At 37.2% G+C, this 24732-nt stretch overlaps 2 protein-coding genes across 2 annotated transcripts; one reads left to right on the top strand and one right to left on the bottom strand.

Annotated features, from left to right (window-relative positions):
• Positions 1-202: 202 nt before the first annotated feature.
• On the top strand, positions 203-3333 carry rpl36a (ribosomal protein L36A). The gene is made up of 5 exons (XM_079870521.1): positions 203-275; positions 702-807; positions 905-972; positions 2646-2768; positions 3252-3333. The coding sequence occupies exons 1-5, from the start codon at positions 273-275 to the stop codon at positions 3270-3272; spliced, it is 321 nt and encodes a 106-aa protein (XP_079726647.1). The 5' UTR covers positions 203-272; the 3' UTR covers positions 3273-3333.
• A 3476-nt stretch (positions 3334-6809) lies between these two features.
• Positions 6810-22236, bottom strand: glra4b (glycine receptor, alpha 4b). The gene is made up of 10 exons (XM_079870501.1): positions 22137-22236; positions 20660-20787; positions 18292-18359; positions 17963-18186; positions 17798-17880; positions 17574-17711; positions 16876-17090; positions 10057-10215; positions 7923-8027; positions 6810-7137 (listed from the first exon to the last, which is right to left on the bottom strand). Exons 1-10 carry the CDS (start codon positions 22205-22207, stop codon positions 6850-6852), a joined length of 1479 nt encoding a protein of 492 aa, XP_079726627.1. The 5' UTR covers positions 22208-22236; the 3' UTR covers positions 6810-6849.
• Between the last annotated feature and the right edge of the window lie 2496 nt (positions 22237-24732).

The raw sequence follows: 24732 nt of genomic DNA, 5'->3' as shown, positions 1-24732 counted from the left end.
GTTTCGACAAAATATCGCGATAAGTAGAAATAAATATAGTCTTTACAGATTACCTGAACACTATCAACTTCTACGTTGTCGGTGGTATCATTAACATTAGTCATTAAAATACTTATAATAATATTGGTATTCATATGTATGCTTGGTATCTCGACCATTAGGTGGTAGCATCGTGCAAGAGCAAACAGCGCGAGACCTCACTGGTGCGACCCGGTATTAATGCTCTGAGTGACGTCGTACTTCCTCTTTGCTCCTGCGCCGCGAGGGCAACCATGGTGTGTAATGTCTTCCTGTGGACTTTCATCCAAAATCTGTTTTAATCCTAAATATGTGAACAATTTAGCCCTTAACAAACTGCACAATGTGAATGTATACAGCATCGGTATTATATAAAATGTTATATTGGGTTGTTTATATGACGATTGAGATGATCATTTTCTTTTACTTGCCGACGTACCGAATAGTAATGTAGATGTTTCAACTGTAGCAGAAAATGATTGGTATTTGAAATAAGCTTAATTAAACGCTTTTTATTTGTCTTTGTATATTCGAATGCATTATTCACACCTCCGAAGTTACGGAATTTTGTGTAATTACCGATTAGCTTGAATGCTAGTTTGTCTCTCTAGCTGGTTTTCAGCGCCGCTGTAATGAACTCAAGACTGCATGAGATTTCATTGACGAGATGTGTTTTTCCGTAGGTAAACGTACCGAAGACCCGCAGGACTTACTGCAAAAAATGTAAGAAGCACCAGCCACATAAAGTGACCCAGTACAAGAAGGGCAAAGACTCTCTGTACGCCCAGGGTAAGTCTTGAGAACTGGCTTGGACGTTGAACAGTGTAGATTTCACTGTCTGAAGAATTAAACAAATTAATTGCCTTTGTTTAACTGTTCCTTCTAGGGAAGAGGCGTTACGACAGAAAGCAGAGTGGTTATGGAGGACAAACTAAGCCTATTTTCCGAAAAAAGGTATGTTGGGTGCCAAAGTGTTGAAGCCAGAGTGGCCATGTGGTCTCAAAATCAAAATATCTACAATATTGTTCTGAACCAGTACTGCTATTATTTATTTTACATTTATCTGATTTTATTTGGCTATTTGAAGCCTTTTTCTATCATTGAAACACCAGGTTTTGTTGCAACAAAGATTAGATACTTCAAATGAACAATGAAGACCTAGTGAAGTCCATATGGTTTAATTATTCAGCAAAGAGTGTAACTTATCAGTATACAACAAAACTAAAATGAAAAATATGCTGTAAGTTTTGAAAAGCGATCTTGTCAAAAATGAGACCCACTGGTGTAGAATATGGTGGAATCTTGATGGCTATACATGATTTCAAGTGTATTTGGGTTATTGTTAATGTACTTAAATGCCTTTATTTGGCATTTGACTAAATAACATGGAGCCTTAGATTTACATGTGATCTTATCAATTTTAGGTAATAAAAACTGGGCAGTACTAAATACAAATGAATGAGAACCGAAAGGTTTTTGGATGGACTTCTAATTTGGATGTAGTGGTCACATGTGTCTTCAACATTGCATTTGTAGTGTAAGCATCTCAACTGGTCACAGGACATGCATTGAAGTTGTAGGTTACCACCAGGTGTAAACAATGTTCTGTTTTACCTGACCACTTCCAATAGGATCACCAGATTTTAATACTGGGGACCTCGTATATTACACTTTCCGTAGATTTCATCCTAATATCTAGATTTTGTGTATGCACATACGTTTTAAGATTAATAAAACTGTGCGTATTCCAGAACCTGCACAATTCCCTTTATAAAACCAAGTCATTGTGCGTACATGCATCTCCACCCTAACTCTATGAAATAACCGTATATAGAGCTTGCAATGCCTAGCTTTACTATTCATATGCATATTCCCATCCACATAATACCATGTTTAATGGTACAAGATTATAAATGCCATTTGTGCAGTCACATTATAATGCTGAAAAGTTTCGTAGGCTTATGTTTTAGAATAAATATAGGCTATCAAAATCTAGGTAAAAGCAGAATTGTATAAAATACTTTTCAGGGAAGAGTTAATCATTTTCCACTGGCTAAATATTTTTAATTGTTATAAACAAATCAAATGTATGCAATTTTGCCTATAAGGTTAACATGTTTAGGAGTTATTAGGATTCTGTCTGCCTGCACATGACATCAAAAGCACACCTCTGCAGCAGTGGTTGTACATTGTCATCGGACATTATCAAACTGACCAATGGACCGTTCTCCCACCGAACAAAAGCATAATTCTCAGAACAGGAGTTCTGTAATTGAGTTTAAATAGGAATTCTCATGCGCCTAGCACACTTCGCTGACACTAAAACGGAGCATGCCACAGGAGAAGTGTTCAAAAGCAGCACATCTTTCTAAATAATCATTTGTTTAACTTCTGGATAATGTAATTTGATTGCTTAAATATTTAACAAAATATTTTACTTAACTAACTCCATTAAAAGTGTATGCAAGTATTATAGAATGTGAAAGGTTCAAAGCTACATAAAATTACTATTTCTTAAGCAACTTTAGTTATGTTATGTGCGGAGAAACTAATGTTGCCCTAAATATTCATTGTTGATCATATGGATTTTTACAAATCAGGTGTGATTGTCTCTCTTTTTGCCATAGGCTAAAACCACAAAGAAGATTGTGCTGAGGCTGGAGTGCGTGGAGCCCAACTGCCGCTCAAAGAGGATGTTGGCCATTAAGAGATGCAAACATTTTGAGCTGGGAGGAGACAAAAAGAGAAAGGTATGCGAAATGCACATCAGCTGGTTAAAGATAAAGTAAAAAGGCAAATTTGGTACTATTTGTACTGATAAAACATGGTGAACAAGTGAGGGGGTGGTTTGAGGGTGGTATTTTAGCCATTAATTGTCTTCAGGGTTTTCACTATCATGGAGAAAACTGGTAATACTATTTGATTTGTAATTTGTGCGTGGAAATTCATTTGAAAAATATTTTTATAGTAAAGCAAAGATTTGTGGTTATTATTCTTAAAGATTTCATCAGCTAGAAATTTCTATTTTTGTGAGGCAATCTTTGTAAAATGATTGCATGAGTTTTTAAAAGTGGAAAAAGTGAGAACTGCAAGATGAGTTGGGTGAAATGAAAGGGTGACTGAACACATTAACACATTGTATATTGGCATCAGGACAGAACCATTGAAAACTGTAAAACTATTTCAGACTGTTGCAAGTATTAACGTATGGTTTCTACTCATCTCTCTTCCAGGGCCAGGTCATCCAGTTCTGAGCTGGGCCAAGTGCTTTTTTTGTGGTTTACCATCACTGTCAATAAAAGTTGTATACAGTTATGCTGACTTTTGCCTTTCATTCAACATCAGTATCAAATTTCGTTTTCAAATTAAGTCCCACACTAAGTGCACCATAGGGGAATAAAAAGGCAGCTTTGCTTCCATAAATGCTTACAAAAGTGTTACTCTAACAGCAGATCTGTTATGCGTCTCATGCAGCTGTTGGGGTAAAGCAGATTATGCATCCTTCAGTGAAAGATGGGTCTTTACTCAGACTCTCACTCAGTTTGTGTAGTTCAAGGCGGAAGGAGCGGACATGCCACACGATAAAAAATGAATGTTAGAAATTGTAACACTTCAACTTGGCAGCTAGAGGAAAATGTGTCTTGAGGCATTCATTGTCTGGTCTTTTTTTCTCTAGTAAGTTCAGGCACATTGTTAGATCGACTGGAAAAAAATATATATTTTAAGCCTGAGCAGAGTAAAAATTTACCATTACATTTTTCTGTTTTTAGAGCCAAGTTGATGCCTGTCAATAAAATGAAAGCTCGTATTGAGATATTGGTGCTTTCCTATTTATGTAGATATTTGTACGTGCATGACTAGAAAATGGATACCAAACAAACCTTTCCTTGTGATCACCACCTGATATGACCACAATCAAACTTATGCTTTCCTTTGCACTGAAAATGTGGTCTCTTGAATTGGTGCTTATTTGCCGATAGTTACTTTTAATCCATGAAGCAGCATTAAGGTCTATGCAATGTCAACAGCCATGAGGAAGAAATCATTTATAATTATTTTTAACAGACAAACAAATGTGCTCAATGCAAAAAAAAAAAACTTTCATATAAACTAAAGGTTTATTTAGCTCTTTGTGTTCATAGACACATGCATATACTGTAGCTCACTCATGCAGAGAGAACGTGTTGATTTTCAATGTCCTTGATACAGGATCTCTATGGAGGTAGATTTGTGTCTTTATTATTCAATCAAAAAAAAGGTTGCTTCAATCAAAAAATATATTTTCAATCAAAAAAACCCGTTTCAATCAAAGAAAAAAAGTGTTTGAATGCAAAAATATATTTGAGACTCAAAAAAATGCATTTGAACACTATTTTTTTTTGCTTGAAAATGTTTTTTTTGATAGAAGTGAAGGTTTTTTTGTTTGAAGCAACTTTTTTGATTGAAGTATTGTTGTTTTGTGTTTGGGCCATATTATGGGTAGGACATTTGTGTCTTTATAATTCAATCAAAAAAGAAGTTGCTTCAAACAAACAAAACATATTTTCAATAAAAAAATCACTTCAATCAAAAAATAAACCTTTTCAATCATAGAAAAAATGTTTTTGAATGCAAAAAAATATTTGAGATTCAAAAAATTGCACTTGAACACTTTTTTTTTGATTGAAAATGTTTTCTTTGATTGAAGTAATCTTTTTTGTGTTTGGACCATGTTATGGGTAGGACATTTGTGTCTTAATTATTCAATCCCAAAAAAGTTGCTTCAATCAAAAAAAAAACATTTTCAATCAAAAAAAAATAATTTCAATCAAAGAAAAAACTGTTTAAATGCAAAAAAAAAAAAAATCATTTGAAGTGTTTTTTTTTTATTGAACTTTCTTTTTTTTTGAATGAAGTGAAAAAAGTTTTGAAGTCGTTTTTTTTTTTAAATCATTTTGACACAAACGTACCGCAGTGGGGGCGGGTGCTTCTCCATTGGTCAGACATGCTTGAGTGACAAGTGTCTACACCAACGACGTCTTTCTGACAAGCAAGTCATGGTCGCCACTCGCCAGCGAGCCAGGAAGCAGTGGTGGAGTTGTTGGTAAGTAGATAAAACCGTATTAAAATGATTGGTGTCACGTTATTAGCCTACTCTGTTTGATATTTCGATTAAACATACAGCTTGCTAACTTAAATAAGGATCATTATTGGCACAATACTTTAAGCTAGTAACTACTTGTACACTATGTCAGACAATAAGCATCACTTCATTGAACTGCCAGTTTTCCATGTGGAGTTGTGCAGGACATTAGGCTACTTATAAATAATGCCTGACACAGCTAGTTTGCGCACCGAGCAACGGAATATATATTCATGTTACCGGTGGTATGCAACATTATTTTCCGTACGGGACGGCATATGTAAGCCCCGCTCTCAAAATAACAGCATCTGCCTCTGTGTCTGCGAGCATTTGACTGTGATGGTGGGGAGACCACTACCCGTGAGCGAGAGAGAGAGCGGGACGGTCAAATAGCTGTAATCCTGTGGGCTGTGTGAGAAGATAGACTCAGGCTCTGCATGACCTGTTGCTGCTAAACAGGCAGCGCTGTGGGCAACAGTTGGCCTGTGGACTGTTGTTTGACCACTAATGACGTTACGTATTATAACACAATATAGCACAAGCACATAGCAAGCCTCTGTAACGTTACTTAAGTGAAATAAACAATTCAATTAGCCGTTAGCGCACCCTGCTAGCCTGCCTGACAATATGAGGCGTCAGATATCTAACACCATCACACAAATTAGTCAACGTGAGCTAAGTTAGCAAGCTGTATGTTTAATCGAAATATCAAACAGAGTAGGCTAATAACGTGACACCAATCATTTTAATACGGTTTTATCTACTTACCAACAACTCCACCACTGCTTCCTGGCTCGCTGGCGAGTGGCGACCATGACTTGCTTGTCAGAAAGACGTCGTTGGTGTAGACACTTGTCACTCAAGCATGTCTGACCAATGGGGAAGCACCCGCCCCCACTGCGGTACGTTTGTGTCAAAATGATTTAAAAAAAAAACGACTTCAAAACTTTTTTCACTTCATTCAAAAAAAAAGAAAGTTCAATAAAAAAAAAACACTTCAAATGATTTTTTTTTTTTTTGCATTTAAACAGTTTTTTCTTTGATTGAAATTATTTTTTTTTGATTGAAAATGTTTTTTTTTTGATTGAAGCAACTTTTTTGGGATTGAATAATTAAGACACAAATGTCCTACCCATAACATGGTCCAAACACAAAAAAGATTACTTCAATCAAAGAAAACATTTTCAATCAAAAAAAAAGTGTTCAAGTGCAATTTTTTGAATCTCAAATATTTTTTTGCATTCAAAAACATTTTTTCTATGATTGAAAAGGTTTATTTTTTGATTGAAGTGATTTTTTTATTGAAAATATGTTTTGTTTGTTTGAAGCAACTTCTTTTTTGATTGAATTATAAAGACACAAATGTCCTACCCATAATATGGCCCAAACACAAAACAACAATACTTCAATCAAAAAAGTTGCTTCAAACAAAAAAACCTTCACTTCTATCAAAAAAAACATTTTCAAGCAAAAAAAAATAGTGTTCAAATGCATTTTTTTGAGTCTCAAATATATTTTTGCATTCAAACACTTTTTTTCTTTGATTGAAACGGGTTTTTTTGATTGAAAATATATTTTTTGATTGAAGCAACCTTTTTTTTGATTGAATAATAAAGACACAAATCTACCTCCATAGATCTCATCCTCACACTGGATTTTAACTGGCTCACAAAATGGGATACTGGGAAGTTCGTAAGTCGTAAAGGCAGTCAGGGTCGCAGAACAGGGATAATGTCCTCATTTCTAAGCACTTTGTACGTGAACCAGTAGAGTACATTGAAAACAAGGAAGCTGAGGGGGAAGGCGGCTCGTGAGATGGTGTCGATCCGTTTAGCTCGTTCCACGAAGCGCCGGCGGATGTCAAACAGAATGTGGCCCGGCGGCAGGCCCGCAAACATGGCAGCAGCCTCAGAGAGAGGCCCGTCCCCAGACAGACAGGTGTCCATCTCGTATCCCGTGAAGTACAGGTCTTGATTCTGTGAGGCTAACTGCTCTTCCTGAAGAAAAACATAAATAAAAATCAATTATGGTTTTTATAAACTCACCCAGGCATCATTTGTTTGATCAAAATTACAATAAAAACAGTAATACTGTACAAGTTTCTGTTTTGATACATTTTTAATTGTATTATTCCAGAGATAGCAACGCTGCATTTTCAGCATCATTACTCCAGTCTTCAGTGTCACATGATCCTTCAGAAATCATTCTTATAATCTGATTTGGTGCTCAAGAAATATTTCTTATTATTATCAGTGTTGATTAACTGTACCGCTTAATATTTTTGTGGAAACTGTGATACATTTGTTTTCAGGATTTTAATGAATATACTTTTTTTTTTAAATAGAAATCTTTTTGTAACATTATAAATGTATTTACTGTCTTTTGATCAATTTAATGTATCCTTGCTGAATAAAAGCATTCCTTTCTTTAAAACCTAAATCTTGCTGTCACAAAACTGTAGTATATATATGAAAGTGTGTGAATACATGAGGGACAGTAAACATTCAAGTCAATTTTTTTCTTTTTTCTTTTTTTTTTCTTTTACTGGATTATTTTTTTTTTTAAATCCTCTTTGTTATTTCAGAACTTCCATTTTTATGAAACGGGAAAGACAGCAGAGTAATATGGAAGACATGAAAGTAGCACCATTACGTTGCCATCAATCATGGTCATTACATAAAGATATTTGACAGCTCAATGTAACAACTGACCAATCAGAATCAAGTATTCAATAGTGAAGCGTGTTTATAAGTAAATACATAGTTTGTGGGTGCATATATACCCGTGCGCAGGCACTGCATTTGCGTTGTGCGCTTTTGCTTGGTGTGCTCCCTGTGACGTTGTTGCTTTTGTTTTTCGTCTCTGCTCCTCCAGCCTGACCAGAGGCCTGAAGACAATACAAAGACACATTTAAAAACGGATTCATCATTAATTCAAACAATAAAATATTCTCTCCACTTCTTCAACAGACCTCCCTGGCTTCTCCGTGACCATGCATTAGAGAAATGAAACAGGGTCACAATGTACCTTAAAAATCTCTGGTGGGCATGAACATTTCTACAGTTATATCTTTAATTTGTCAAGACGTAACTAAGCCAGGGAGCATTCCACTCTGAACCATTTAGTGTTTTAAACAAGGCATTTACTCTCTAAGATACATGCATTTTCTATTAGTTTTTTAGTCTAAATATGTTTTGTCAGTTGCAGCAATTTTCCTTGGCTTTTTCTCTTTTTTGTGCCAGCTTTCTTTGGCTTTCCTCAAGTTTTCTCTTTTCTTTTCCAGGAGGTTATTTATTCTTGGTGATATCTTCAATGTATTTCTGTGTGTGAGAGAGAGATCAACAATGACAGTGTATTTGTTCCTTTGGGAAAGGATGCTTTTTTGAGTATGAGTTCCAGTCAGTTTGTTGCGTTTGTGTTGAATCATGTTGTGTTCAGGTCGCTGCTTTGGGTGGCACATAAGATCAGACAGCCTATTGCACCGTGCTGCTGTGACCAAACAGCCGACTGTGTGCGTATGTGTGTTTTAATATGTATGTGGCTAACACCACATTCACAATGGTGTGTGTTTTATATGTGCATTATGCCTAAAAGCTTGAGTGCAGTAGTGTGTAAGCTTGTTTGCATGTTATATGCCTAACAGCATCCCTAAGGCAAATGAGGGGGCATAGCGCCACCAACTCACCCACTGGGTCACACACACACAACCTGCCCTGCAGGGCGATAGAGGGAATATGGAGGAGGAATGGAAAAGGACAGGATAGTGTAATATTTATTCTCTCTGCTCTTTGTAGCAGGACAGTGTCTGCTGTGTCCAAAAGAAAGCCACGATGTTCTCTCAACTAGCTGGTAAAGAGCAGAGTAACACAGAAAAGGAAATAACTGCAATCTTTGCAGATTAAAACTCCTGAGAGGAGTCTGGGAATAGCCTCCTATTCCAGGCAGACAAAGGGCATGTCTGGGTCATAATACACCTCAAAAATCAAAAGACAAATTATATGTAACATAAAGAAAATTAAGCCCATTTTTAGGACCATTAAAAGTGCATTGCGAGATTTTCCATTAAAAGCACAATTACCCCCCACCCCATTCTCATTAGCGTAATGCATCTGGATGTTTTTCTTAAGGGTTTGTTTGTATGTTTTCACTCATTTCACATATTTTTAAAAAGCATTTCACTTAAAAAAACATACAACACATGTTCTTGACAGGATTCATGAGATTTACCTTTATAGCCATTGTCAGTGAGTATAATAAAATACATTTTTAGAGCTTAAAAATGAAGAACATTTTCAATGTTAAAATACTGACTTCTTAATATATGTGACAGCTTAATATTTAGAAACTATAAGAAAGCCATTTGTATTTAAAATGTTATGCTATTCATGATGCTATTCAAATACTGCTTTGTTTATTTGAGCTTGACCCAACAACAATGGATCAACCAATGGCGTGAGCTTGGGGCGGGACTATCTGTCTCACCAACCAATAGTAGATTAAAATTCAGAAAAACTGTTTGAATACAAATTATTATTTTAGCAATTCCATTTGGTGGAGCTTATAGCCCAGAAATTACACATTTCAACTTTAAAAGAGAAATGATGTTTAATTTATCAGTTCAGCTAAGCATTTCGTATTCGGCATCTCTGGGACATTCTCCATATTTAAAATCCTGCACTTCTTTCACTTTCTTCCCATTCATGTTGTCCCATATTTTTATGTGGAAATAATAGTATGACTGTGCAATATTCATGACATACTTTTTATGCCATCACTGACCTTCCCTCTCTGCTCTGGAGGGGGCCAGTCGGCTGCTCATGAAACATCAAAGGGACACAGTGGTTGTACAGTATCTTAAGGGCACTAAATGTATGTCGCGCGTGTAAGACAGAGGAGAGTTTTTGACTGCCACTCACAGCTCTGTAGCGTTGTTCCTCCCGTAGTTTTCTCCGCAGTTTGAAGAATTCTTTGTGTTGCCGAGATACAAAGTTAACTGCTGCATACTCCAGCAAAGCAGCAAAGACAAACAGCAAGCACACTGCCATCCAGATGTCAATGGCTTTCACATAGGACACCTGTACATTTGCACACACAGCGTAGTTAATGCAAACAGTCTATGTTAAAGGAATATTCTGGATTCAACAGACATTACGAATCTGTCAAATGCTGTTGATTAACAGAATAAAACAGTTTTAACTAGGGATGCACAGATAGGATATTTTATTTTTTATTTTTGGCTGATACCGATACCAATTTTAACACTTGCTCTCTTATTTGAACTTTTGTCATTAAAATAGATTAGTGTTTTTATTGTGTTTTAAATTAGCAAAGTTCAAAAACGCATGCATTAAGGTATGCAAGCTATTTTATTGCTGCATCCTAAAATAATTTCTAGTGAACATGGATTGGATCCATTTAACATTCAACAAGCCAACATAAATACAACAGAACAAAGATACATATGAAATAAACCGTGCTTTTCAGTATACTGTAGGCAGAGATGGGCATAAATACATGGAAATGTATTTAAAATACAAATACAAAATACTGTGTGGAAAAATGTATTTAAATACAAATACAAAATACTGTGTGAAAAAATCTATTTAAATACAAATACAGTATTTTGTATTTTTAAAATACACAAAATACATGTGAAATTGGCCGTCCAGTGCAGGTATAGGTCACAGTGAATGAAGAAACTGTGTATTCAAATTAGAAAGTGTATCTAAAATTTAAAATTAGAATTAATTTAGATTCATTTGACACTATTTACCCCTTTTTTATAATAATTTTTTATGTACAATAAAACTAAAAGCTGAAGATGTGTGTGGAGTATAATTCATCAGTGTTTGTTTTTCCACTCCACTGTTCCAATAATTCCTGCCTACTAAAAGCTGAACGGATAAATTTGCTTACCCCAGAAATAGGCCCATCTATGTGAACGATTTAGAAAAAGTTCCATCAATTCACACTTTATATCATCGCTATGATATGTAACAACATTGGCTATCGAATCATTCGTCGTTGGTTTGAATTAACAAATTCAAATACTCTGTGTTGCTAAAAACATTTCTTCCTGAATACAAAAGCTGGTGCACTTTGAACTCGTGAGTGCAAATCAGGCTTTGGCTCCATAAAGACTGGAACCAGTTGACTTTTTCGACACTAATGTCACCTCAGAGACATTCCAAACCCCCCCTTTCCCCTCTCTGGACCACAGAGAGATAACAAAACTTGAAACCTTCTACACACACACACACACACACACACACACACACAAACATCCTCCTATAGAAATATAGTTTTAATGTATGTAACTCAGATTTGGGTTTGATCTTCCTGTACGCATGTTTTATTAATTCGTTTGACCATATAATTATGATTTTCTAGAGGTGTGGTTTTGAAATGTATTCTTTAATCAATAGTGTTTTAGTTAGAGAGGGTTCACTAACATTCTCTGGCAATCCCTTCCCCCCTGTGTGGAACTGTGTTTTATTACCTAACGGAATGTTAGCCAGAAGAGCAGAATTAGGTGTTCATCCTAGATATTTTATATGTATAACCATTGAAGAAATATGTAAGCCTGAATGTAATTTCTCTTTTTCATGATTGTTCTTCTCTGTGATGGGTTTTTGTATTCTTGTAAACCGTAAAGGAATAATGTTGCAGATGTGCACCCTTTTTAAATCATAGATATGCCATGTGGATCTTTCTAAAGTCCAATCTTCAATGCCCACTTATCAATGTACACCACATGTTGGGTTCATTTTATTCCTAGGTTGTTAGTTTAACTTTTAAGCTTATTTTTACAGAATAATAATCTATCTCGACGTGTACCTTCGAAACATATCTAATTCGGGATCCACGTAAAGCTCTCCTTGTACTGGAACCAAATGTATGCATCAGGATCTGGTAAAATGTATGATACTATTTTTACCCTCGTTAGAGTATAACTGATCACATAATAACGCTGCCATAAAACATGCAAATTAAACTGGGAACTAAGACAAAGACATTTTTCCCGCTTCAGACCTTTGGACGTTCATTGGTTGTTCGCGCGAACAGAGGCGTCAACCCATATTGTCCATAAAAGACCGACTCAGAAAACCTCTCTCTCTCTCATGCCTACGCTCTCTCCTTCCTCCTCCAAAACCCAAGTCCGGACCGGCTTCGGCCTGCTTCTCTTTTCTTTTTATTTATTTCTTTTATGTTTTTCTATAGTCTAGTTTCGTTTTCCTCTTCGCCTCTGTTCATTCACGAGCTGAATGAACTTAGCCTGAACCATTCCCTGCAACTTCACCACAAAGAAAGATAATCTTTGAAGCTCCCGCGCTCGCACGCGCGCCGGAAGACAGCACGCGCACGCCTCCCCTCAGACGACTCGCGCTGCTTTTAAAGACACGCAGAACCCTGCGGTCCTACACACCTCATACAAAGAGAACCATATGCCATGCAAGTATCGATTATTGAATTGAACTTATGATGAGATTTCTTTGTTGTGTCTTAAGGGTTACTGTCTGTGATTTTGCCATAGCCAACTGCGATCTCTGATCGCAGATTTTTGCTTTCACTTCCGATCTCGTCCCCCATCCTTCTCTCTCTCTCTCATCCACTCTCTCTTAATCCTTTTCTGGCATTCTATCTTTTTCTAACTCTGATCATTTTATTCTCTCTCACTGTTATTCGTTATCTTGTATTGTTTAACTGTATTTTATGTACATAGACATATAATCCGTGTGTATTGTGTAGTTTGATATATCCCTTAGTTCGATGTATTGGTCCAATTATTAAATTCCATATGCCCTTGACTGACTCTGATTTAATTGCCCATGTTACTTAGTCCCTGAAATGTTCGATCTTAGCTATATGCTTTATCTTGGTAGGCTACGATTTAAGTAACCTAATTTTAGCCTACAAACACCGAGAGTGTCTTTTCAAGGCCTGGAAAAGATACTCTTTCTCGTGTTTGTAAGAAGGATAATTTATGTTGGGCCCTATTTTAACGATCTGAAACGCAAGTATCAAGCGCGAAACGCAAGTAACTTTGTGGGCAGGTCTCGGGCGCTGTTGCTATTATACCGGCGGGATAAATGATTCTTGCACCCGACGCAAATCTAAAATGTGTTGGTCTGAAGTAGCTTCATTACTCATAGGTGTGGTTTGGGCGTAACGTGAAATAAACCAATCAGAGCGACATCTCACATTCCCTTTAAGAGCAGGCGCGCTTGTTCCATGGCGGATTGCTATTATAACGGCAGATTTGCCAGGAGCGGTTCACAGCCGAGGAGACCGACGTTCTCGTCAGGGCCGTAAAACACAGAGAAGTGACATTGGGGATGGAGAAACCCACCCAAATTAGCTTCGGTTAAACAGGCGTAAGATAATTTGGGTAAATGTGTAAGCTAGATTTATGCCTATTTTTTCACATCTTCATGGACACAACAATGATTTCCCTCGTGTGTTAATATTTTTCCTTGTAATAATGTATGGTTTTCTAAAAATGAGAACTGCTGCATCTGTGTGTAGATGGCCAAGCATGCACCCTTAAAATAGCATATGAATAACATGTGCAACGCTCCACTGACTTTAGACTAGATTTTTCCTGGTCTGTGGCGGAATTGTTTTCTGAAACTGCAAAATAGCACCAGGGAACGTTTGTGCCGGAACACGCCTCCTGTTTTCGCTGAACCGCCCCCGGGAGCGCAAGTTCATTCCCTAATTTACCGACGTGCGTCTGTGGAGGGAAAAGTCCGCTGTGCGCGGGTGCAAAATAGGAATGATACATGCGTCGCTGTACGAAGTCAATTGCGCTGGGTGCAAGATAGGGCCCGGTGTGTCATATCACCCAGCCCTAACATGCAGTAATGCTTTAAACACATTTGACAAGCTAGTTGATAAAAATGAACAACCGGTCAAGACTGATTGGCTAACGCTATTTTCCCACTTGTCTGTGCTCTTTTATTCTTTCATGTTAACTGAAGTGAATAATGCACTATTTTAACTTTAATCAACAAGTAGAATTGATCATGACATTCTCACCTTATTCCAAAAGAAATCGCTGATCCAACGCTGAGCTAGTGAATGTCTGAACTAGTTGATGCACAAAATCAATACCCTGATAAAGAGGTTGACTGCATGGCCAAAAGTATTTTATGTATTTTGAAAATACAAAAATACTCATCTTAAATGTATTTAAATACAAATTACATTTGATTTTTTCCAAAGGCTTTAAAATACAAAATAGTATTTTGTATTTCAAATACGTATTTTAAATACATGTATCTGAAATAGGCCTACTGCCCATCCCTGACTGTAGGCTAGGTCAAAGTTTTCAGGTACAGAAATAAAATAATCAAATGTAAAAAACATATTCTTCACTGTACAGATTAAATATACATTAATCCTTATTAAAGTTACAAAAGTTATTTTGTCGAGAGTAGTGAGTTGTTTGATTAACTTTAAAACAGCAGCGTAACAGGAATATTCTGCTGCTGTCACTGAACGAGCTTCATGGATCCAATATACTGGTACACAAGCATTTTATTTCTCAACTGTTTACATTCATAAAGGCATAGCCGACTATGTTTACAAAGATATTTGCCAAGACGTGCGTTTTGATATAATTTGGTGTGAATTAAAAGTAAAAGAGAACTCAAATCAACAATGCTTTCCGGACGTGTGCTTTGGATGTGTGCTCAAACAGTGAGTAGAATTGAGCTCTCTTTCCCGTCTTCTTGCGCTTGAATATTTAAATTCGCAAGGCTAAATATGCAATGGACAAACTTTCGTGAAGATGCAACACTGGCCTGATCGGCACAGTGACAGTTCAGACAATTGTCCCGAGTGTCATCCACGCTGGCCCCGGCAGTCCTTATTGCCGAGCCCTGCTATATTTTGTACAGATTTAATTTAGTTTTAGCAAGTGCTTTAAGTCCTTACTGTTCCACCTTGTCCTAACCAGACGTGATGCGACGCCGCGACACTCGATAAAAGGTATATTTTTCATGTTAATTCAAGTTTTTGTCCTACAGTAACCAGCCGCGACGGCAACATTTCTATTTTAGAAAAGGTTCCTATTTCTGCGACGTCGCGGAAAACAGAAAGCATGGTAATCTCAGGTAGGCTAGCGTTTCTGTGCTTTATTTAATGTTAAAAGCGTATGTGTGTGTACATATCATTTTGTGTGTCTTTTATAGCCTTACTGAAAGCAACAATTCACCTCAGATCTTCTAAATAAATAAAAGTGAACAAGAATGTTCAAACTGTCAACTCATTGTTTAGTGTATTCTATGACAACGATTGCTTCAATAACTCAGTATGTATTTTTAATAGTGTTAAAATGGTGTAATATTCATGGATTTGATTCATGGATTATGTACTACTTATCCATTTAGTTGAGAGTGCCGGTGTAGTGCCGAATTTCGACCCCCACCAAATTATTACCCCCCTAGTATTGGTAGGTTTAGGATTAGTTGTGGGGGAGGGGTTAAGATTAGGGGTGGGGTTAAGATTAGGCAATCAGGTACTGACTTCAACGAGGGGGGTAATAATTTGGCAGGGGGTCGAAATTTACCGGGACTTTGCCGAGACAGCCCACTCACTCACGCTCTTCTGATTGGCTGTGATTTTTGATTGACTACATTGCGTCCCATAGTTGCATCGCGTCTGGTGTGGACAGTCAAATTATTTGTTGCTGGAATCTTATTGCATCGCGTCTGGTTAGGACACGTGTTATCTATAAGCTATAGTGTGCTCCAAAACAATGACAAAATTCGCATTTAGAAGGTATAAGCATTCAAAACATTCAGTCTCTCACTTCTGTCAATATGGATCAATGATTTTGATGACATCACTCTGCACTTCAGCTCATCAGATTTTCTGTCCAGTCAAATGCTCTCTAGGATCTAAAGCATCCCGCCCCTTACATTATAAATAGACACTGAAGCTGCTGCTAAAATTGGTCACTTGTTCACACAATTACTATTGTCTACATGGTGAATGGCACATAGTGCAAAATATAGGGGATAGGGAACGATTCAGACAGTGTAAATATGCTTTCCATTGGGGCGAATGAAGTTTCACATTAGTGTCACGCGAACTGCCGCAGCGCACACACAGTCTGGTCCGGTCCAGAGAAAAGATAGCACAGAGAGGATTGTATGTGGCACATACCCCAAAACTTAACGGACCCATTTGAAATCTGCACAGAATGCTGTATTTTAAAGCTATATGGATGAGATTAGGAGGAGAAACGGGTCGGTTAGACCTTAGGAGGAAACTGCGGCTATACCGAGCTCAGCGGCTCTGGCCAATAAACGCTATTGGCTATTTAAAAAAAGGGGAGGAGTTGTTCGATATATCCAGTCCTGTCTTCCTGTTTTAGTGGAAATTACGTCAACACACTGAATAATGCTGCATGTTTCAAGGCACTTCATTGGGCCTTTAATTATTTTACCCAGTGAAAATTTTACCCAGGATAATGCAACAGACATCATACAACTCAGTGCCTTCACACAGTTAAATCAATAAGCCATCAGTTTTTATATCTGCCTTTTCATGCTATTTGCAGATGGTTTTAAATTGATAAAAAATTGGCAGATGAATATATCAATGGCTGATACATCGATGTATCTCTAGTTTTAACAAGTCATACATTTTTGGGATAACATTAGGGTGAGTAAGTAATGACTGATAGTGGATGAATGTATGGATGGATAAAGTAGATTCTCTCCCACCTTAGGCAGTGATGCTCTGGATCCAGAGCTCTGTGTTGTCATGGTGAGAACTGTAGTGATGCCCAGCCCAACTCGGGCCGGGGCAGCGTCCATGTTGATCCAGAAGGAGACCCACGACAGGATGACAGTTAAGAGGCTGGGAATGTACATCTGGATCAGGTAATAACCCATCTGCCTCTCCAGATGAAACTTCACCTCTATACAGGTGAACTTACCTGTGCGAAACACACACTCATGTTAGACAGAAAAAAATAAATGAGCCTAATTTACAGTTTCTTATACTAACCAAACACATAGCAACCCCCTGGCAACCACCCCGAACACCCTTGCAGCAGTGTAATGTGATAACAGCCACTGAGAACACCTCAGAAAACGCATAGCAACTCCCTGGCAACCACTCAAAACACCATAGCAACATTGTAAGAACACATTTAGAAAACCTTAGCAACTGCATAGCAACAACCTATCATAGTGAAAAGTTTTGTACGGACAAGCATCAATTAATACTTCTAAAAACCTATTTGCCATCATTATTATTCCTCATAACATTTATTATCTAAGCACTTATGAAATGTTTACTTATATGAAAAGGAAAAAAAAATAATAATGGTGGAATCGCAATAGCATTGTGCTGTACATCACAGTGCACAATAGTGCTGTATTTCAGTTGAAGTTTACTGCGGTATTTAGTGCTGTACCAGTGTTGTAGTGTTTTGTACAGTATCCCAGGTCTTTCTCCTCTTTCAGGACAAACTGGGGCAGCATAAGGTCATCAGCCACTTGCACTGGGCCTTCATCCAACCACTGAAATATCAAATCATTCATAGTGTAGCCAACTAGAGAGAGAGAGAGACAGAGAATAATGGGCATTTAAAAGAGAAATGAGATAAAAATGAGATTAGTTGATGATCCTGAGTCTTACAGCTCTCTAACTGCATAGTACAAATCTGTATGTCCATTGGAAAATTCTTCAGATCCATAGGACACGACAGAATTAGAGTGAGTCTGAGAGAGAGAGACATTTCTGATTATATTTCACGTAATAGTTTGGAATTATTTATGATACCTAAAGGGGGTGATAACGCACCTGATGCTATACAGCACATTTCCATTCTGGAAAATCCTCAGCAGCTTGTTGTCCGTGGTGACCTCATGAAAGTTGGCGCCTTTCTCATTGGCGAAGAACAAGTCTGGCTTCCAGATGGAGTCCAGCATGGATGGATCCAGATCCAGGGAATCATCTGGATACTCTTTATAAGCCAGCCGTGGATCATTCCACTGTTGCCGTAGAAAAACGTTCAGTCGATAATCCTGACGAGTTAGTGTTTAGAAATGTATCAGATGGCAAGAAACAAAATATATATATATATATATGCATGTGTGTGTGTGTGTGTGTGTGTGTGTGTGTGTGTGTACCATGGTGGTCTCTGTGATGGAACCAAAGCTGTTGATAAAAATGTTGCAGGTGACATTTACAGGAGGACCTGAAAAGAAAAAAGAGAACATCGTAAGAAACATAAGCATCTCTCTCAAAACTTAAACCAGCCTAAAACGCTTCACTGGTCTTACCTGCTTTACAGTGGTCTAGCCTGTTCAGCCTTGTGTTTTACTGGTCAGCCAGACTGACTAAATCCAGCAAACCAGATCATAATTAACAAATAATCTTAGGCTGGTATAAACCATTATTTTGAGGGGGTTTTTTTTGAGCAGGAATAACAGTCGACTAAAGATGTGATTCATGCCCATCGTGGCCCAAACTCAACATCTGTGTCAACCATTTTAACATGTTAGATTAGATAAATAATTCAAGCAGAATTGACCCGCTCCGTCAGCTTCAGTGTCTTGAATAAAAATAAATCCTCACGCAGCAAATAGCAACAGACAAAATACTGAAGAGGTTGTCTAAGACTGTTAAATCAATTTACAAGTGATGAAGCATTTTCATGAACATGAAAACCCATAGCGAACCAGACAACTGCAAAATGCCTCAATCATGAACTGTACGGCTGGCTGTGCTGATTTAGCTGATATGTTTAATTAGCACTTGGTTGCTCTGTAAATATTTGATTGCAGCATTTTATTTATTGATTTAACGTTCATGACTTTAGCGATATATATAGCTTATCAGAGGGGACATTCCCCCCACACACGCTGACAGTCACATCTCTGAGATGTAGAACAGATATGAAATATACACGAGCTCAGAGATGCCCACAGATAGAATGCAAGAGAGAGATCATGAGAAAAAAAGAGGAAAGAGGAAAGAAAAAGCATAAATAAAAAAATAAATTCCAGTTTTAAAAACATAGGCAAGATAAGGAATGGAAGAGACTTATTTAGGTCTATGGGTTAACATGCACTCGAGTGGACAGCATGGCAAACTAAATGGCCCTCATGCCAATGGAGAAACTGGCCCTCACAAATCCTCACAGAAGCTGTTGTGACACTTTTTACGGAGAGAAATCTAGCGTGAGCTGACAGCCGTATCCTGCATGTTTCTGAAATCATTCTCATCGACTGGGGCTGAAAGTCTCGTATTCTGTCGGTTTTCGCCTGTGGGTTTCTCTGGTTGAATGGTCACTGGGAGTCTGTGTGAGGTGGGGAAGGGAAAAAATAGACCAGAGAACCCAGGGGTTGGGGGGGGGGGGGGGCACATAGTTTAATGAGATCTTATGTTGCTCTGTGTTTTCGGGCTGCTGCACTTTTTCACATGCAAGGCTCAGAGAGAACGTAAATATATTCTTTGCTGACCACATCAAATTTTCCTGCCAAAACAATCTATGTACAAGAGATTACGCTGCAACAGCAGTTTTACTTACTTCTGTGTTGCCTTATGTGATGTTTAAAAATGACCAGGCTATCATTGAAAGGAATTGAAAGAAGAGAGAGTGAGTGACGAGAAAGACCGTAGTAGACTGACTCCTAAAGTCTTTACAGCCTTACGTGTCTGTCCATCAGCAAGATTCAGCAGAAGGGAAGAACAAAATAGTACAATATATAATATTTCTATTTAAAAAATAAATGCTGTTAGGGTTAGGTTTAACTTTCTGTTCATCAAAGAATCCTTAAAAAAATATATATCACAGTTTTCACAACAATATTTAGCAGCACAACCCTTTACAACTGTTAAAATAATAAGAAATGTTTCTTGAGTGCCAAATCAGCATTTCAGAATGATTTTCGAAGGATCATGTGACACTAATGACTGGAGGAATGATGCTAAAAACTCATTTTTGCCATCAAAGAAATAAAAATCATTAAAAAATATATTAAAATAGAAAACAGTTTGAAATAGTAATAATATTTCACAATATTACTGTTTTTACAGTATTTTTGATCAAATAAATGCAGCCTTGGTGAGACTTCTTTCAAAAACCACAAACTTTTGAACGGTAGTGTTCGATAGACTTGACATTCTTCATTACTTCAATGAGCTCATTGTTTCTGCCTTAAATTACAGCTAACTGTGATTTGTATATGTACATTTTTGAAATACATAACTAAGACAGTTACCTCTAACAGATCTCTCTAAATTGTAATGTGAACTTGAAACGATGTGTATTGTGAAAAGTACTACAAATAAATGTGATTTTTTTTTTTATCACACAGTAATTTACTGTTTTTTGCCTCTCATTTGCATAAATGTTTTGATGCACTCATCACTTGCTACACTCACATTTAGATTATATATATATATATATTTTTTTTTTGTGAACTGTTCCTTTTAACAGAAGTTAAAAATCTAAATATGTAAATTATGCTACAGTAGATTGGAGTGGAGTACCTTTAAAGTTGGGCCTGATCCGAGCATCGTATCCAGATGTTTTCCCCATTAGTTTATCCAGAAAATCAGATGGTGACATGGGCTTCACCCTACTGCTGGGAGATTTTAGCTCCTTACTAAACACACACCTGAGAGAGATGAAATAATAATAATAATAATAATAATTCACATCAGATCTCCACCCACCTCCAATAGAAACATCATATTAAAAAGCTTTGTTTTTCAGTGGGGTCCAAATTCTGAGACCATGAAATTGCTTTTGCATTTTTCAAAATCCTTATGAATCAGATTTCCCTCAGCCATTTATACTGAACAACTGATGTGCTTTGCATTCATCTCTTCCTCTTTTTCTTCAGAAATTTAAATTTTTCAGTCTAATTGGGATTTTAAATGACCAGATTCCCATTGTGGTGTCAGACTTTGTATATGTGTGTGGTTTAATAAGTATACTCTCTATGAGCTCTTTCTGTTGTTCATTTTAACATTCACTGGTGCCAAAAGGCTTTATTATCATTCCATTATTGACTGAATGCTTTGGTAATAATGTATGCCAATTTGAAAAGTGAATGGCGGAGGGAAATCTGCTTGCTAACTTAAAGCCTTTAATAAGCCTTTAAATGAGCACATCAGAACATCTGCCCCATGTTTTATTAAAACCCCCCTCCACTGGACACATCCTGTCTGTTTCTCTGTGTGGCTGCAGTACAAAATTAAATAAAATTGGCATTTTTATTGCCTTGGACCTAATTGCAGTTTGTTGAAGGTGTTGTTATTAAGAAAGAGTTAAGTGGAAGTCCAAGTAGTGAAAAGACAGCTCTTTCTCACACACTTTGAATCTTATTCCATATTTAGAGAAATTTTCTGGTCCAGTTCCTCTTCAATTTCGCTGTCTGTTTGTAAGCAGAACTGTGGCAAATTCGATTTGTGAAAGTATAAAGTCCGTTTCAGACAGAGTACAGGGAATGGAAATAAACACACAACGAATGCATCCTCAGGTGAGTGAAGAACAAGACATGTCTTGTTCCAGAGAGGACAATAATAGTTCAATCTCATTATGTGAACTTCAATAAATCTGTAATTTCAGTAACAGTGGAAATGACTTCAGACAGAGCTGTCTCTATGTGTCAGCCTCATACTTCAGAGACCCAGATACATAAAGCCAACAAACACACACACAAACACACACTCGGAAACATAAGAATGCTCCCCGGGATTAAAATAAACCTATCACCCATGAAGACTTTTGAACTGAGCACACAAGCCGAATACAGACGACTGAGCACACAGACATACACAAGTATGGAAAAAACATTATTAAGGAAGAAACTGGTAATTTTAACCAATTACACAGACATAGAGTTCTTCTGAAGACATTTTAAAACTATATGTGGATCTTCACAAAAAGCCTCAACAAGTGTTTTAATGAATGACATGGTGAAACCAGTGAGGAATGATGGCACACCTGTGAAAAACTCACCTGATGACCCCTTCAAACATCCACCAAACCAGTAAGAGCTCCAGCAGGATCCTCCAGAACACAGAAAACATCCTTTCACTATTCAGCTGCTCTCTTTTCCTCTCTGGTGTCCCGTGGCTAGATCTCAATAAGCAGATGTGTTATGGAGGGGCAGGACGCCCATTCCGATGCACTCTGGTCTCTCCTCCACTGCCATCTGACTGAGCACCGCATCCCGAGACGGGCACACTAAGAGATGTGTGTGTGTGTGTGTGTGTGTGTGTACAGGGGGTCTTCTGCTCTTTCTTTCTCTCTCTGTCCACATGTTAGCCTGAGGTGCAGTTCTTCCATAGAGAAAAGATAAGGCAACAGGGCGTAAGATGCGTTTATAGACTTTTATCAGAATAAACAACTGTGACACGACTCCACCTGAGGGGCTCCAGATCCACATCCCAAGACGCACTGCAGCAGAGGACAAACATCCATCCATCTCTTCTGATAACTATATTCTTGAGTATAGATGACACATAACATGGGGTTCCTGTTACGTAACAGTAAGAATTTAGGTTCAAATTGTATGTATGTATTAGAGACAGTTTAGATTGTAGGTTCTGTGACTGGTCACCATTTATTTTGAATTTCACACCATTTTTAATCACCTTTGTGCCTGCAGTTTACTTCAATAGTCTTGTGGTGCGACAAATACATTTTTAACGTTACAATACTCCATGTAGTCTCTTTGTAAATATGAAGCGTAATATACACACTACTGTTCAAAAGTTTTAGGTAGGAAAGATTTTTTTATGTTTTTGACAGAAGTCTCATTATAAACATTATATTATTATCAACATTATTAACAAAAAATATATTATCATGAAAAAATCTAAACTTTTTTTATTTTTTATTCTTTGATGAAGTTTATACAAAAGAACAGTATGTATTTAAAATCTTTTTAAAATCTTTTGTAATGCTGTAAATGCTTCACTCTATATATTTATTTGTGTGGAACATATAGGCTACATATTTTCCATATATATTGAAAGCTGAAAATGTGTTTTTGAACGCATAATGTGCAGGAACACACAATTTCCGTAATTTCCCCCCTCCATCATACATGAAATGGACACTCTATAGGACAAAGACATGGAGTAAAAGAGAAAAAAATAACACAAGACGAGTGGGTGTAAGAAAAACAGCTGAAACAAAAAGAAATCCTACTGAGCTCTGTGTTGAGTCACAGTGGATAACTAGGCCAGTGTTAATTTTAATGTATCTTCACTCCAGAGTGAACCAAACTAAAGAATAACAGACCCAGTTTTTCTCTGAAATCACACACACACACACATTCATCTCCATGATGTGTTAAAACATTGCCTTGACCTCTGGGGGAATTGGAGCACATGCCTAAACTACACTACGCACACACACGTATGCTCTCAGTCAACATAATTATCCAAGACCCTCCAAATACACACACACCACTGACTTCTAATCATTAACACGTCTGAAGTTATTAACCAATGAATCGTAAAATTCGAAACACCACATAAACACATGTTCACTTCAATTTTTCAGTCTCCACAGGGGTTAAAGGTACTCAGGCATTCTCAACTGAGAATTCCTGGCTGACTCCAGATTAACTGGCGTGGAAGCAGAAACTCGTGTGTTTGTGTTCGGGTCAGCGACATCCACCCTGTTCATATGCTTTTTAGAGAATATAAGGAACTTTATCTCAGTAACATCTGATCTTGTTTTTGTGGAGGCTGGAGCTCAGATTTACTACAGAACTCGGTCATTGCAAACCACCAAAAATACAAATTACTTGCAAAATCCACACACACATGTTAAATGCGCTCCCCGCTGATAGGATAGGATAGGAAAGGAAAGGAAATATAGAAGCTATTTTACCTGAGTTGTGAATGTGATGCAACACAAAGACCGTGCACAGCGAAATAATTAGATCATAATTCAGATCAATTCAGTTCGAGTTTTGTTTTCATCTGATAGTGTCAGTGCAGTCAGATCTATAATATTACTGAATAACCAACAAGTAGCCTAACTTTCCCGTATGCTGTCTATACACGAAAACAAACAACGCAACGCGATGTTGTCCAATTAACAAATAAATGATTTGTACAGCATTAGTAGAGAGAGAATTTCACATTTAAACAATTTATCTGAAATACACCGAAAATAATCTGAACCTGAAATCGCAACCCAATCCTATAGGTAAATCCTATTCAGTATACTGAAAAGCTAAATCTTGAAACTCTTAAAATTCCAGTGCACATTTGATCCTCTGTTTTGAAAAAAATAAAAAAATAAAAATTTATTCTGCAAAAGATAAGTAGATATAAGACTGAATTAATGTAAATCTGTAATCTCTACCTAGCAGCTAATTCAGTGCAGATTAAAGTTTGAGTGCTATATCAAAACAACATCCAAATAGCATTTGGACACATCAAAACATTCCATTAAACATCAAAATTTTATAACTCTCAAACTGTATTTTTTCCCCATACCCCATTCACTCTGCAGAAAGACAGAATAAGTAATTTTCTATTACTCAGACCGGTATATCAGAGCGCTGGTGCATAAGAAAATAGGTCAAGGCTAT

Source organism: Squalius cephalus (assembly GCF_949319135.1).
Source record: "Squalius cephalus genome assembly, chromosome: 5".
NCBI lineage: Eukaryota > Metazoa > Chordata > Actinopteri > Cypriniformes > Leuciscidae > Squalius > Squalius cephalus.
Note: the sequence above shows the minus strand (reverse complement) of the source record. Positions and strands in the feature narration are given on the sequence as shown.

Bases quoted from the DNA above. Each gene is read 5' to 3' on its own strand.
- glra4b (XM_079870501.1), bottom strand. From the start codon at position 22,207: ATGTTTTCTGTGTTCTGGAGGATCCTGCTGGAGCTCTTACTGGTTTGG. The intron at 20,788-22,136 runs GTGAGTTTTTCA...CATCTCTCTCAG, and splicing joins ATGTTTGAAGGGGTCATCAG to GTGTGTGTTTAGTAAGGAGC. The intron at 17,091-17,573 runs GTACAGCACTAA...TGTTTCGCACAG, and splicing joins TACAAAACACTACAACACTG to GTAAGTTCACCTGTATAGAG.
- rpl36a (XM_079870521.1), top strand. The intron at 808-904 runs GTAAGTCTTGAG...TGTTCCTTCTAG, and splicing joins AGACTCTCTGTACGCCCAGG to GGAAGAGGCGTTACGACAGA. The intron at 2,769-3,251 runs GTATGCGAAATG...TCTCTCTTCCAG, and splicing joins GAGGAGACAAAAAGAGAAAG to GGCCAGGTCATCCAGTTCTG.